The sequence below is a fragment of the Ambystoma mexicanum genome, chromosome 5p (genome assembly GCF_040938575.1).
Source record: "Ambystoma mexicanum isolate Mex_15411 chromosome 5p, UKY_AmexF1_1, whole genome shotgun sequence".
Taxonomy (NCBI): domain Eukaryota; kingdom Metazoa; phylum Chordata; class Amphibia; order Caudata; family Ambystomatidae; genus Ambystoma; species Ambystoma mexicanum.
Window position 1 is genome coordinate 1,020,959,096 of NC_090930.1, and position 13,335 is coordinate 1,020,972,430.

A 13,335-nucleotide genomic window follows, 5' to 3' on the forward strand; every position below is an offset into this window, starting at 1 on the left:
AGCCTCACCTTTTATGCAGGTTTCTCCCATTCATTTCAGCCTACCTGTCAATCACACAGCAGGGTGGCTGTCCTCCAACGATAGCCAACCGGCCAATCACCTTTGGGTGCATTCCTGTAACCAAGGGGATTAAGCACAAGGTGTTTCGGCCACTCCCTCACTTCCCGCCCCTGCCAGACATAATGGAGCCAGAGGCGGGCTACACTTGTGAATCTCGCCAAAGGCAAAACGAACAAAGGGACCAAACCTGGTTTGGCGCGCAGAGTTTCTCTCAAGAAGGACCTTTCCAACAAGAAATGTCGAAAAGAGACAACCAGGGCCATTTTGACATTATTGGCACCCATGGGTGTCTTACTGCAGGGTAATTGTAGAAAGGGTAACGTAAAAATTTTACATGAAAAACTAGATAAAGAGTAACCCCTCCAGCACCCTATGGTAAGATACTGTGTGCTGGGTCTAGAAAGTTACAAAATCTAAGTAAAGCAAATTTCACTTCACTGTTCTTGGAAACAGTAGTTTCACCAAGAGAAGGTATTAAGGTGCTGTGTGTCACAATGCAAAGATGATGCCTATGGAGTTTGCCAGACTCCAAAGTCAAAAGAAACACAAAGTCCAAATCACAGAAAAGTACATGAGAGTGGGAACAGGGTCTCACTCTCTCCAGGTTAGAGATTAAAAGTCCTAAAGTCCAGCAAAAAGAGCTGGGGGTCTCTAAGGTAGAGAGGAATTAGTACATTTCTGAGAATTCTCCCCAACACGCCCAAAGACTATGGAACCTCCTCTCAGTCAGCATCAGACTCGCCCCCCCCTCCTCAACACCTATGCCATCAAGTGGCCCCCCACGCCACCGCCCCTCTCCACTACACTGTACAGCTGTACCCTCCTCTGTAGCCTACCCCCACTGTATATCTGTTCTGTTACCTCAGAAAAGCGCTGCGTTTATGCATCTGTACTGTTGTATACCTCTGTAAAGCGCTCAGTTGTTTCTCAAAGCCCAATAAATACTGCAATCATAATAAAAATGAATGAGCAGTTTGGCTTCACTCCTAGGAGGGCTGAAGCTATTGTAAGTTAGACACACACTAACACGCAAAGGTGTGTGTCTGATGCACACCAAATACTTCACTTTAACAAATCTAGATCAATTGAAATTATCAACAATAATGCAATGTATTCAAAAGCACCTGCAACATTTAGAACATTTATGTAGCAATATCAAAACAAACAATGATAACTTTGGAAGTTAGGAGTGCTTTACCTTATTTGGCATCTTTCCTTTGAGATCCATGGCAAGTTTTAACATATGATTATTGGTTTTCCCGGCAAATAATATTTTTCCTGTATAGAGTTCGTAAAGTGTGCATCCAACAGACCACATGTCTATCCCATAGTCATACATTTTTCCTATAACTGAAAAAATAATGTTCACATTGAAGTTGGTACAGGCAAACCATTTAGGTACCAAGACATGACAAATCTTATTAATCTGTGTTTAATAACATGAATGGATGCACTACGAGCCACTTAAACATTGGGCAGGCAGAGAGACTCTTGAGACCAGAGACCATGTGGAAAGATTTGCAGATCTAATCCAAACCTAGTTTAAAACGCATCAAATGGGTCAAAGGGCTAACAAATGACAATGCAGGCTCATTCAAAAGCTTTTTAAGTCCACGTCCTACTACCCCTTTGTGGGGTAACTTTGAAGCTATGGTTAGAACAGAAAAACAATTTTAAAGTACAGGCTGACAGCTTAACCATTTAAGTGACTGGCATCCCTTCCAGTGGACATAGTCAACATATAAATATCACATCCGCTCATGTTTACCAATGAAGGTGCTTAACCACAGGGTTCCAATACAAATTCAAAGCTTTATCTCGGTTGATGTAAATGGATTGTATGATCTTTAAAATAAAACATGGCTACGTTTGCACCAAAAAAAGAAGAAAATGCTATAAAATAATATAAACACTAATTTCAAAAGAATCTAACTTCACAAATTCTTCTGCATGGTATAATAGCCTTACTGAAAGTTCTAGGGCCAAGTCAGAGGTTCAGAAAATGTTTATTAAACAGTGCTGTAATAAGATTAAATATATGGTTTCCTGTTGGGTAAAACGTTCATATTAGCAACCGGGCGGGGGAAGCCAGCCAATCAGGTGGCTAGGAACACAGACTTGAACCACTGATGCAAGCCCGCGTGTTCCAGCCAGCCTGACGACCGGCTCCCCTGCCGCTATTTTACCCTCAACCACCTCCCTCTTTTTTTTTTTTTAAACTCTTCCCACCTGCCACTCAACTTATTTCGACTGCGGCAGCACTCACCGCCACTCTTTTTTCCTGGCTCCAGCTGGCCGCCATGGAAAAGGAAGAGGGGCCCCATAACAAGCCTTGCCTTTCCCCTGGTGGCCATCTTTGCAAAGGATTTTCCTTCATTGAACGGGGCGCGTGCAGCGTTCCGATGAATGAAGGAACACTTTTTTTATAGCACCCCCGGTTACCGCTTTGGCAACCCGGGGTGCTAATAGCCTTAAGCCCCTGTTCCAGGTAAACAGCCCAGAGACCTCGTTATCTGCACTCGCTTCGCTCGGGCCCATAACTTGGGCTGCCAGGCCGTTAACCCCTGTTCCAGCCCTTGGAATGGGTACTAGCGATACATCTTCCTGACCTGTGTCAACCCCAGAACTTTTTGCTTGGACTTAGTATTTATTTTACCTTGTCTCTAGGTGAGTGGGAGTTTTTTTTCCCCTCTCACCTAGTCTTTTACTCTTTTCACGGGTGCTTTTTTGTGTCTGTCCATAGTGTATGGTTGGAGTTATAGTTTCCTATAATTTGTGGGCTTAGGCTGGCTTGCCCCTTTGGGCTTCCCTGTTCATTCCTCTTTAATGTACTTGGGTGAACTACTGTTCCCAAGAGATAAAGAAGGATTTTCACCCCCCTTTACATTTAATATAGTGAACCTGCACACCACACCTTATGTGGAGTGCTAGGGGAATACAATGTAGCCCCTTGTTTAATTACCTGTACAATGTTTGTTACAATTGCAAGTTTACTTGAATGGCTGGTGGCAGGGGTTTTATCTTAGTGGCTTGTTAGATGTATTACCCGCAGGCTGTTAATTCAGCCTCGGTAATGCACAGAAGGGCCACCATTCTGATAGAATGGTGGGTTCCTTCTTTTTCGACATTTGTAAGCATGCTTGTTTCTGAGGTCTTTCCCTGCCATTCTAGGCGGGAACGACCTCAGTGGAATCCTTTGTATTCCCTGCCCAGGCTCCAGAGTGTCTGAGAAGGAAGGAAGCGAGGGTGGAGTTAAAAACTCTGTATCCCTTTGTCTTTCACCTCCTTGCCCGAAAGGAACCAACTCCCAGTGGGGGCGGGCTACCTGATTGGACAGCCAGACCGCCCGTTTCTTTAAACTGCAGGGAGAGATTGCAGTAGGTGTGCTGTAGTTCCTGAAAAATACTCTGAACCTGGAAGCTGCTGACAAGTCGAGCACTGGAGCTGAAGAGGAAGATGAAGAAAAGACGTCTGTAATGGTTTCCAGCGACCGTAGAGCCTGCTGTGTAACCAGAGCCTGATGTAACCCTTCCTTCCATTCGACCTGGGGGTCGCAAATGTAACAACTTCTACCCAGAGGCTGGTGAGATCCACTGGTCTCAGGAAGACCTGCATTTTGAGCCCTCCCACGACATGCTGTGAACCTTGCTGGGCGGCAAAACACGAATACCCTGGGACCTCGAGTCTGAGTGCGGTACATGGTCTTCCGAAGTCCAAATCCAGCTGAAACTTTGGTGGACTCCTGCTGGACCTCCGGAAACATGATTCAAATCTCTAAAGTCCCCTCACCAGAGTGCAGGACCGAGAGAGTGAAAAGAATCCGACTGCCGATATTTGTTCTTCCATCTGGCTGCTGTAAAAAGGCACCAAATCCACAGAGCCGCGAGAATACGCAAATAAACCTCTGGAAGCCTCCTCTGATGACTGCTACTGCAGGTTCCTATCCACTGTCCAGTTCTTTTGTCTCCAGACCAAGAATCCAGAGACGGGGTCCTGTGCTGCTGCATCCTGAAAGCATCCACCCACAAGCTCTTCTTTTCTCCTAAGGTACTGTGTGGGCTTGGGTAATACTTACCTTAAGTCTGGTGTGCATCCTATGATGCTGAGTGGGTGAGTCTTGTAGTTGAGAGCTTGCCCAGATCACTTGCCCAGGCCTAATGATGGAACACATATAGGGAGCATTCTCAGAAGTCCCTTAACACTTCAACGAACTCTGAAAGTGAATACTTACTTGTTTCAGAAGATCTCCTATGGAACAGACTTTCCTGTAAATGAAACCTTTCTCAACCTGCCTACAGCTGGCACCTAGACCACTATGGTCCCTCTTCTGCATCTGAGAGAACACATGCAATAAACTAGGTAAAGACTGGATAAGAAAAGGCTCCTGTCTTGAAAAGTATAACCAGTGTAAAAGTACTTACTTGCTGAAATAATTAGGGTGGTAACTATCTCTGTGAAAGAGGTTGCAATGTGTCCTCAAGTAATACTTACCTTCAAGTTGCATTGTGCCCTCTAAAAAGTATATATATGTTGCTTTACTTACTTGGTATTTCCCCCCTTCTGAAAAGTAACAAGTGTTGTAACTGTTTATCATTGCTTGGCTAAGTGAGGGTAAAAGCTTACCAATAGGGTTTACCTGTCTTGAATAACCTTGTGTCATTCTTAAAGTGTATCGTTGGGTGTTGTATTCCCTGTTCTGCTTTATACTGATCTAAAATAGTCTTTTAGCTAATACTTGTCTGAGTTGCTTGTAGCCCCTCTTAAATGTATACAGGCCCTACTCACCTTGAATATCTGCTGCTCCTAACTTCTAACCCTGGGTTGTGCTTACCTGAAACGGCTTTAAGCATTTCTAAAATGGCCATAGGGTCAATTATTTGCCTTGAAATACATTGTGTCTTTCTTAAAGTGTAATGGTGTTTTGCTTTCCCCGATTTGCTTGGTGCATTCTAAAATAGTTATTAAGTGTTCATATTTATCATTGAGCAGCTTCAGGCCTCTCAGAAAGTATATGAGTTAATTTACTAGCGCTGAACTGAGTTCTAAAAAGTAATGTTGCAAGGAGACTTGTAACAGGGTTGGTTTATTATGTGATTTCATAAACGAGTGTTACTGCATGCCTGAGCCCATCTACTACCCTTGAAATACTGATTGAATAATAAAAGTATATCTGACCTGGTCTTATTCCCCAAGAATAGTAGATTACTATCCTGAATGTATAACACTAGGTTTGACTCACATTGGCTTGCTTCGTGCTCCTCTAAATAAGGTTGTACCTTGGTTTTTCATACCATAGGTATTGAGTTATTATATTTTTTTATAAATTGTATATAGTTCTATCAAGAACTTTACAATTAACATTCAATTATATAATTTACATATTTCGATCAGCTTATTAACATCAAACTCCCATACACAACAAAACGTAAAACCCAGGTCTAGGCATAAAATATTCAAACAAACCTACAGACATACACAGGGGGCGCTAGAGGGCCAACCAAGATGGCCGCTCTTACCTGAGCTCCCGCTCTGCCCGTAATAAATCCTGTTGAATCCTGCGGTTCCCGGCTACATATTGGAAATTAGAGGGCTTCTCCCTGCTTCTGTTTGCACCGCACACTCCCTGCCGAAATTTGGAGAAGAATCGGCCAGTCCAAGTCCCCACACCACTACATCGGCGCGAGGGCCGGGGCCTCCCCGGGCGCCGGGCGGACGCCGAGGCGCGGCTTCGCGGAGGCCGTTGAGCGATCGTTCCTTGCTCCGGAGATCCATCACCCACAGACACCGGCGACCCTCGGGGAGTGCCGCCCTCCCCCCCCCCGGTTCGGGGCCGACGTGAGTCCCAACGCGTGCCTGCGGAGCCCCCCCCCCTCCGGATCGGGGCATCTGCGCTCTGGACACAGGGCCCAGGCCGGTGCTGGTGGGACCGCCGGGGGCCCGGCAGGCAGCCAGCTGCCCCCCATCCTACCTGGGACCGCCTCGCCGACAGACCCCGTGGTGAGGGGTGTCATCACCTAGCCATCCGGCGGATCCCCGCCCGCAGGCGGCTCCAGGCCGACGGAGGCCCCATCATGATCCTGGAAAGCCCCCCCCCCCCCACCTGAGTGCGACACCTGCAGACCGGCCTTCCCGCTTTCCCCGGAACCATCGTGCAGGGCCGCACCGAACCGGGAGGCAGCGACGTGAGCGGTGGAACGTTGGGACACCCGCCCGACAGATGAAGACCTGAGGTACGTGCCCGGATTCGCCGAGAGCCCCGAGAGTAGATTGCTGCGCCCCCCAAACGTGACCACAGGCACGGTTGCCGTGGGTGGCGGCGGCTCGGGGGGCTGAACTCCCTCCAGTCCACGAAGAAGCCCATAAGACACCTGGGGCCCGGTCTCGACCCCTGGGGCCACTTCGCCCCAGAACTCCTGATACCTTACTAGGGGGTCGCGCCTCCATCGACCTAACGCCAGTTCTCCCTCAGTCACGGCGGCAACTACAAGCCACCTCGCCACCGCTGACCCTCTTCGCCAAGACTGCATACATTCACCCGCCAAGATGGGCAAAGTAGACAAACTTCAAAAGAAGCTGACATTTGACAGCAACACTGCACCCAAAACCCCAAACCCACAACAAGGGGATGACCCGTCACCGTGCAGTTCTAGTCAACCAGTAACCGAAAGCTATCCGATGGAAATAAAAGAACTCCTTCTAGATCTAAAAGCAGGCATAGGGAGTCTAAATAACAAGATGGATGGTCTATCCTCCAAAGTCGATCTGATGCAACATCGCCTAGACACACATACAGAACGGCTAAACGACGCTGAGCAAAGAATCTCGAGCCTCGATGACGGTGCCACATCCCTCTCCAACAAAGTCGCGCGACTTGAAAGCCAAATGTCCGCAACAATGGCCAAGTGCGAGGACCTGGAGGGTCGCTCTAGACGGAACAACATCCGAATCGTTGGGGTCGGGGAAAACGCTACCCCAAGGAAGATGGAGGACTTTGTAGAGTCCGTGTACCTCTCCCTCTTCGGCCGAGACTCCTTCTCGCAAATGTTCATGATTGAGAGGGCCCACAGGACCCCGTCCTCCAGACCAGCCCCGGGCGCACCTCCTAGAGTCATCATAGCGAGGCTGCTCAATTACAGAGACCGCGACACCATCCTGCGACTGGCAAGGGAGAAGGGAGAGCTACACCATGACGGTGACAAAATCCATATTTATCCCGATTTTTCATCAACAGTACAGACCCAGAGGAGAGCTTTCACCAGCGCCAAACAACGACTGCGTGAAGGGAAGCTCGCATATTCCATGATTTTCCCTGCTCGTCTCAGGGTACAATACAACGAAAAGACCCACTTCTTTAATTCTCCTGAAGAAGTCCATCTATTTCTGGACCGTAACGGTTGCCCAGCTCACAATCCTCAACGACCCCACGCACGAAGAGAGAGGGTCCCCAGGAATCCTCCTTAAAACCCAAGCCAGGCTGCGAAACATACCCAAACTGCCGGAACACGCTCACTCACCATTAAACATCTGGGCAGAGTTCTTGGAAGGACCCCAAGCGCCCCGAGCACAGCATCTGTTTCCTCACTCAGGTTGAGGGGGATCCCGTCGGACATGTTGGGGGTTGTCCGCGAAATGGGAATAGTTCTAAGGGCGGTTGGACTGTTTATTGTTTTTTGTTCAGGGTCAGGTTAACAACCACCCTACTGGCACTGCCAGATCTCGTTAAATGCAAATCTCTCATTAGGAGAGACCAGCACCCTCCCGAGTTGCCTCCCCTCGGTTTCGCTCCTCGCTCTCTGCTTCCTGTCGTCGTGCTCCATGTATTGTACCACGATATGCTCCATGCCCACCATTCCACCCCAAACTATATAACGACCGTTGGACCAAGGAACTCCCAACGCAATTTCAAACTTTCTTCTCCTTTCAACACTCAAGGTTGCGACATGGAATATAAGGGGAGGTAACATCCCTTCCAAAACCCGCAAAATCCTACAATACCTAAGGAGACATGAGATTGATGTGGCAATGATACAGGAAACCCACCTAACACCCGTGAAAGAACGCACATGGGCCAAATCGTGGGGATGCCATAGATATTATTCATCTTACTCCTCCTATTCTAGAGGAGTGGCTATTCTAGTACACAGAAGAACCAATTTCCGTCTCACACACGTTGCAAAAGACTCCATAGGAAGATCCGTACTGGTCAAGGGCATAATTGCAGGCAACGCGATAACCTTCATTAACTCCTACGCCCCCAATGTAGATGGTCCAGATAACTTTGGCTGGGTGATGTCGCAGCTCTCCTCACTTGAACATTCCACGGTAGTTTGGGGTGGCGACATGAACACGGTCATAGACCCGGCCAAAGACAGATCACACTCCTCGTCTCAGCAGACCTCTAAAGCCAGCTTGCAAATAACAGAAATCTGCCGCGCCTTTGACTTAAAGGACGCCTGGAGAACAGTTAACGGAGATCTGAGGGACTACACTTTTCACTCAGCGGTCCATAATACCAGCTCTCGCATCGACTACTTGTTCACATCCAGAACAGGCCCCCTACAGCCCGGTCCCTGTCACATCCTTCCACGGACTCTATCAGACCACTCGCCAATGGTCCTCTGTCTCCTCCCCTCCCAGCCTGTCCCCAGACTACAGAATTGGCGCTTCAAGAGAGGTTCCATGCTGGACACGGTTTTCGCAGCAGAGCTAAAAGAGGAGATCGAAATCTTTCTCGGAGCCAACGTGGGGTCGGTCTCCTCGGCCGGAGTGCTATGGGAGTCTCTGAAATGCTTCGTAAGAGGCGTATGCCAAGCCAAGGAGAATGGCATCGTCAAACTTATTAGACGCGAACTTAAAACCTGCGAGGACCGCCTCAAAGATCTCAAACGCAAAACCAGAGATTCGGACGAACCGAAGACGAAAGCTACCCTGAAAGAAGAACTGCTGAAGTTTAATACACTCGCCGAGCGCGAACTAAAATTTCTCCACCGTGGCACGGTAGTCAGGCAATACGGTGAGGGGCAAAAGCCTGGAGCTCTCCTGGCGAGGTTGCTGAGGGCTGACCACACACCGACGCCTATTACAGAGATTCGCAACCAACAGGGAAGAACGTCGAACACAGATGTCGACATGGCAGAGGAATTTAGGCTCTTCTACCAGGAGCTTTATAGTTCCCAACACCCCGAAAATTCTGATGCCCCACTGAGATACCTGAGGGAGACTGAATTATACTGGGCAGAGGCACAACTAAGGGAACCCCTCAATGAACTGATTTCCCCAGAAGAAATAGCTGAGGCAATTAAATCACTTCCGAATACCAAAGCCCCCGGCCCTGATGGCTTAACTGGGGAATTCTATAAAGCCTTCGCGCCTACCCTTGCTCCCCTTCTGGCCGATGTATACGAGGAAGCCCTAGAGAACGGTACCCTACCCCAGACCATGCGTGAAGCCAATGTGATTCTCCTGCTCAAAACAGACAAACCACCGGATAAATGTGCTTCCTACCGCCCCATTTCCCTCCTAAATCTAGACAACAAGATTCTAGCAAAAATCCTAACGAACAGACTGATGCCACTAATGCCTGCTCTAGTTCTTGCTGACCAGGCGGGGTTCATACCGGGCCGCAATACCACATTCGGCATTAGGAGACTATTTGGAGTGATGGGAGCACTGGACCCAGGCCAACAAGCCATTGCTCTTCTTCTTGATGCTGAAAAAGCGTTCGACTCGGTGGAGTGGCCATTTCTATTCTCGGTACTCGCCAGGATGGGCTTGGGGGCTCGCTTCATTAAACTAGTTTCCCTGCTATACTCTAAACCTACAGCCAACATATTAGTCGGCACAGCTAGATCGTCCATCATCAACTTACAACGGGGTACCAGGCAAGGCTGCCCACTGTCAGCTCTACTATTCGCCCTAGTAATGGAACCCCTTGCCTCCAATCTTCGCGAGCATAGTCAACACCGAGGTCTGGTCATAGGCCCACACAAACTCATCATCTCGCTGTACGCGGATGACGTGGTTCTTTACATAAGAGACCCAATCGACAATCTGAACCCCATCATGCGCGAAGTGATCAGATTCGGGGCAGCATCTGGCCTCAAAATCAATCAAACAAAATCAATTATCTTCCCGCTCACCCCGGCGACTCAGCCATTTCATGACGACTTCCATCTCACCTGGAAATCATCCAAGGTGCGATACCTAGGCATCCAAATGTCACTAAATCACCAAGAAGTATTCCGGGACAATTACGAGGTGGTTTTCAAGTCCCTAACAGAAAAGGTGGCCCGATGGAAATCCCTACCCCTAACACTATGAGGAAGAACCTCTCTTGTCAAGATGGTGATTCTTCCGAAACTTCTTTATCTCTTCACCAACATTCCCATCCTACTTCCACAACCCTTCCTGAAAAAACTAAAGAGTCTGGTCCTGGAACTACTGTGGGCCGGTAAACCCGCCAGAGTGGCTCACTCCACGCTAACCCTCCCAGTAACGAAAGGTGGCTTGGCGCTCCCCGATCTGGAGAGGTACTACTGGGCGGCCCAGGCGCAATTTCTTAGTCACTGGTACGCCACAAACCCTGTCAGACCACATGTCCAGATTGAGAGGGCCCTAGCCTCACCGAATCTACTGAGAGCAGTCATCTTCGGGAAAATCCCGGTCCCCAACGACACGATGAATGTAATCTTAATAACGTACAAGATATGGAAGCTCTTAGCGCAGAAACACAACATCATCACTCGATATTCTCCACTCCTACCTGCAAAATTCATACCGGGGATCTCGTTGACGTCCGAAAAAGTGTACCTCCAATGGCTAGAGAAACTTCAAATTAAGAACCTTGGGGACCTATTCACTGATGACAGTTTCCTGACCCCCGATCAAGCGAAGGGAAAAGGTGGCACTACCTCGCTAGACATCTTTATCTACTTCAGAGTACGCCACACTATGCGAGCAATCCTTCCTACCTTTCCACAACAACCCCAAACATGGCAACTCTTACACTCAGTAATTCAGTCTCAGGGTGAAGGGAGACCCCTCTCTCAGATCTACAGAACCATCACTACAGACACATCTCCCACTGTGTCCCGAGCCAAGATTAGATGGGAAAGGGCCCTAAATATAACTTTCTCCGACACCAATTGGTCCTTTATCCTTAGACAGACACAGAAGATTGCCCTCAATACCCGCCTCAAGTTAATCCACTTCAACTACCTGCACCAAACGTACTTTACACCAGCCAAAGCAAAAATACAGCATCCAAATTCATCCTTCGGATGTGAGAGGTGTGGATTGACATCTGCAAACTTCTTTCATCTAGCATGGGACTGCCCTAAGCTGGCCTCATTTTGGCCCCAGGTGCTGGAAATCACGAGTAAGATAATCGGTGAGCCGATTCTCCCAGCCAACACGGCAGCGCTGTTGGGCATGACCAGACTGTTGAAGGCCCCCACGAGAAAGCTAGCAGGCATTCTACTGACACTGGCTCGCAGAAGAGTCGCCATGGCATGGAGCCGTGGTCCTCCCCCAACAGTCACCGCATGGCGCAGAGATATTCTTTACTGCCAAGATGTTGAAACAGATTTCATTAAGCTGCTGCCACAACATGCACGCCCACCCGACATCTGGGGACCCTTAGTAACCTTTTTGATGAATGAATGAATCAGTGGGAGCTCCTGCCTCGCCGACCATTTCTCAGTAGAAGCAGTATCTTCTCGTTAGTGACAACAAGGGAAGTTTCCCTTCTCATACCAACCGCCGCCTCGGTTGCATACTCATAGACTTGGTGGAGTATACACAATATAGGGGTCGGGGGCGGGGGTGGAGGTAGGGGGGGGAGGTCGAGGGGGACATGGCTAGGCTAATTCCACCCTAATGTGGGTGAGAAGTTGTTTGTTGTTTGAAAATAATAAAAAAAAATAAAAATAAAAAAAAAAAAACCTACAGACATACAAACATTTACATATCCAAAGGCCTATTTCATCAAGTAAAAGCGATACATTACTCACTGTAATCTTATTTCTGGTGTTTGTATCTGCTTAGATTCACATGCTCTGCATAGACCGACATTTAGTGGAAGTCAGAGTATTACAAGATTTGTTTTTGAAACTCGAAAACAGACGTCGGCAGGGCGTGATTAGTAATACTATCCCTAGTGTGACATGTACTGTACCCATGGTCCTTCATGCATTGAGATCCCTCAGATTGATTGTTTCTGACATGAGGTTGCATGAAGTGTAGCGCGGGTACCGATGTGATAAAGCAGAAACAGCGATACCCCAGAAAACATCTATGTCCCTTCTACTTCAGTAGGGGAGGAGGGTGGACGCATTGAATGTAAGCAGATACAAGCACCAGAAATATGATTACGTTGAGTAATGTATCCCTTCTGGTACTTGTGGATCTGCTTAGATCACATGCTCTGCATAGATCAGCGAGCAGTGTCTGGAGAAGCAGGTGGAAGTTAGAAGGTACAGCGGCAAAGAGATGTTTTAGAACCGCTTATCTGCTTTAGAATGTGTGTCAACGCAGTAATCGTGTGTGAATGTATGGATGCAACTCCATGTAGCCACTTTGCAGATGCGCCCAGAGGGACGTTTGCAATGAATGCTACGGTAGGTAGAGTGTGCCCTTGGTGTAAAGGGTAGAACGTTTTTGGATAGGGAATAGAGTTGTATACATATGACTATCCATATGGAGATGGCGCTTTTTGATATGCAATTGCCATCTCTACCAGGTGCTATGGAAAAAAAGGAGTTGGTCTGTTTTCCTTAGGGGTTTAATTTTGTTCACACTGTACAAGACCGCCCACTGTACATCAAGTGTGTGGAGGCTTCTTTCTACTCAGTTTGAAGGGTTTTGAAAGAAGGTGGGAAGTTCTATGGATTGGTTTATGTTAGGCAAGAATTGATGTAGTAACACTGAGACTACACAACACTTGTCTACTTGGTATTAGGTAACCCACCTTTTGGTATAGGGCTATACTACACAAGTTGGTAGTGTGACTGAGCAGCCAGACCTATCTCAGGAGGGGTAAATGTGAGCTGCAGAGCTGTAGCAATGAAAGTCGCAAATACAAGTAGCCAAGTAACACTTATACTCAAGGTTTCAGTTATAAATATTTATCATCAATTTTTAAGCATTCTTTAAAAAGGGTAAGATATGTAACAATCAAATCTACTTTAAAATACATTTCCAGAATCAGCATAAGTTTAGTGTATAATCTTTAGAGATGCTTTTTACACACTTCCTACTCCCGGAGGGGACTTCATT

At 47.7% G+C, this 13,335-nt stretch overlaps 1 protein-coding gene across 10 annotated transcripts in view; it reads right to left on the bottom strand.

Moving 5' to 3' along the window:
- The window catches only part of PRP4K (pre-mRNA processing factor kinase PRP4K), a 1,306,928-nt gene that overhangs the window by 270,653 nt on the left and 1,022,940 nt on the right, over window positions 1-13,335 (bottom strand). For all 10 annotated transcript variants that reach the window (XR_011274234.1, XR_011274233.1, XR_011274232.1 and 7 more), the window contains one exon: window positions 1,259-1,410. Coding sequence is in view for 4 of the 10 variants with exons in the window: in XM_069613497.1 (XP_069469598.1) it covers window positions 1,259-1,410 (152 nt within the window). In the remaining 6 variants the exon portion in view is untranslated. The remainder of the gene's footprint in view (window positions 1-1,258; window positions 1,411-13,335) is intronic.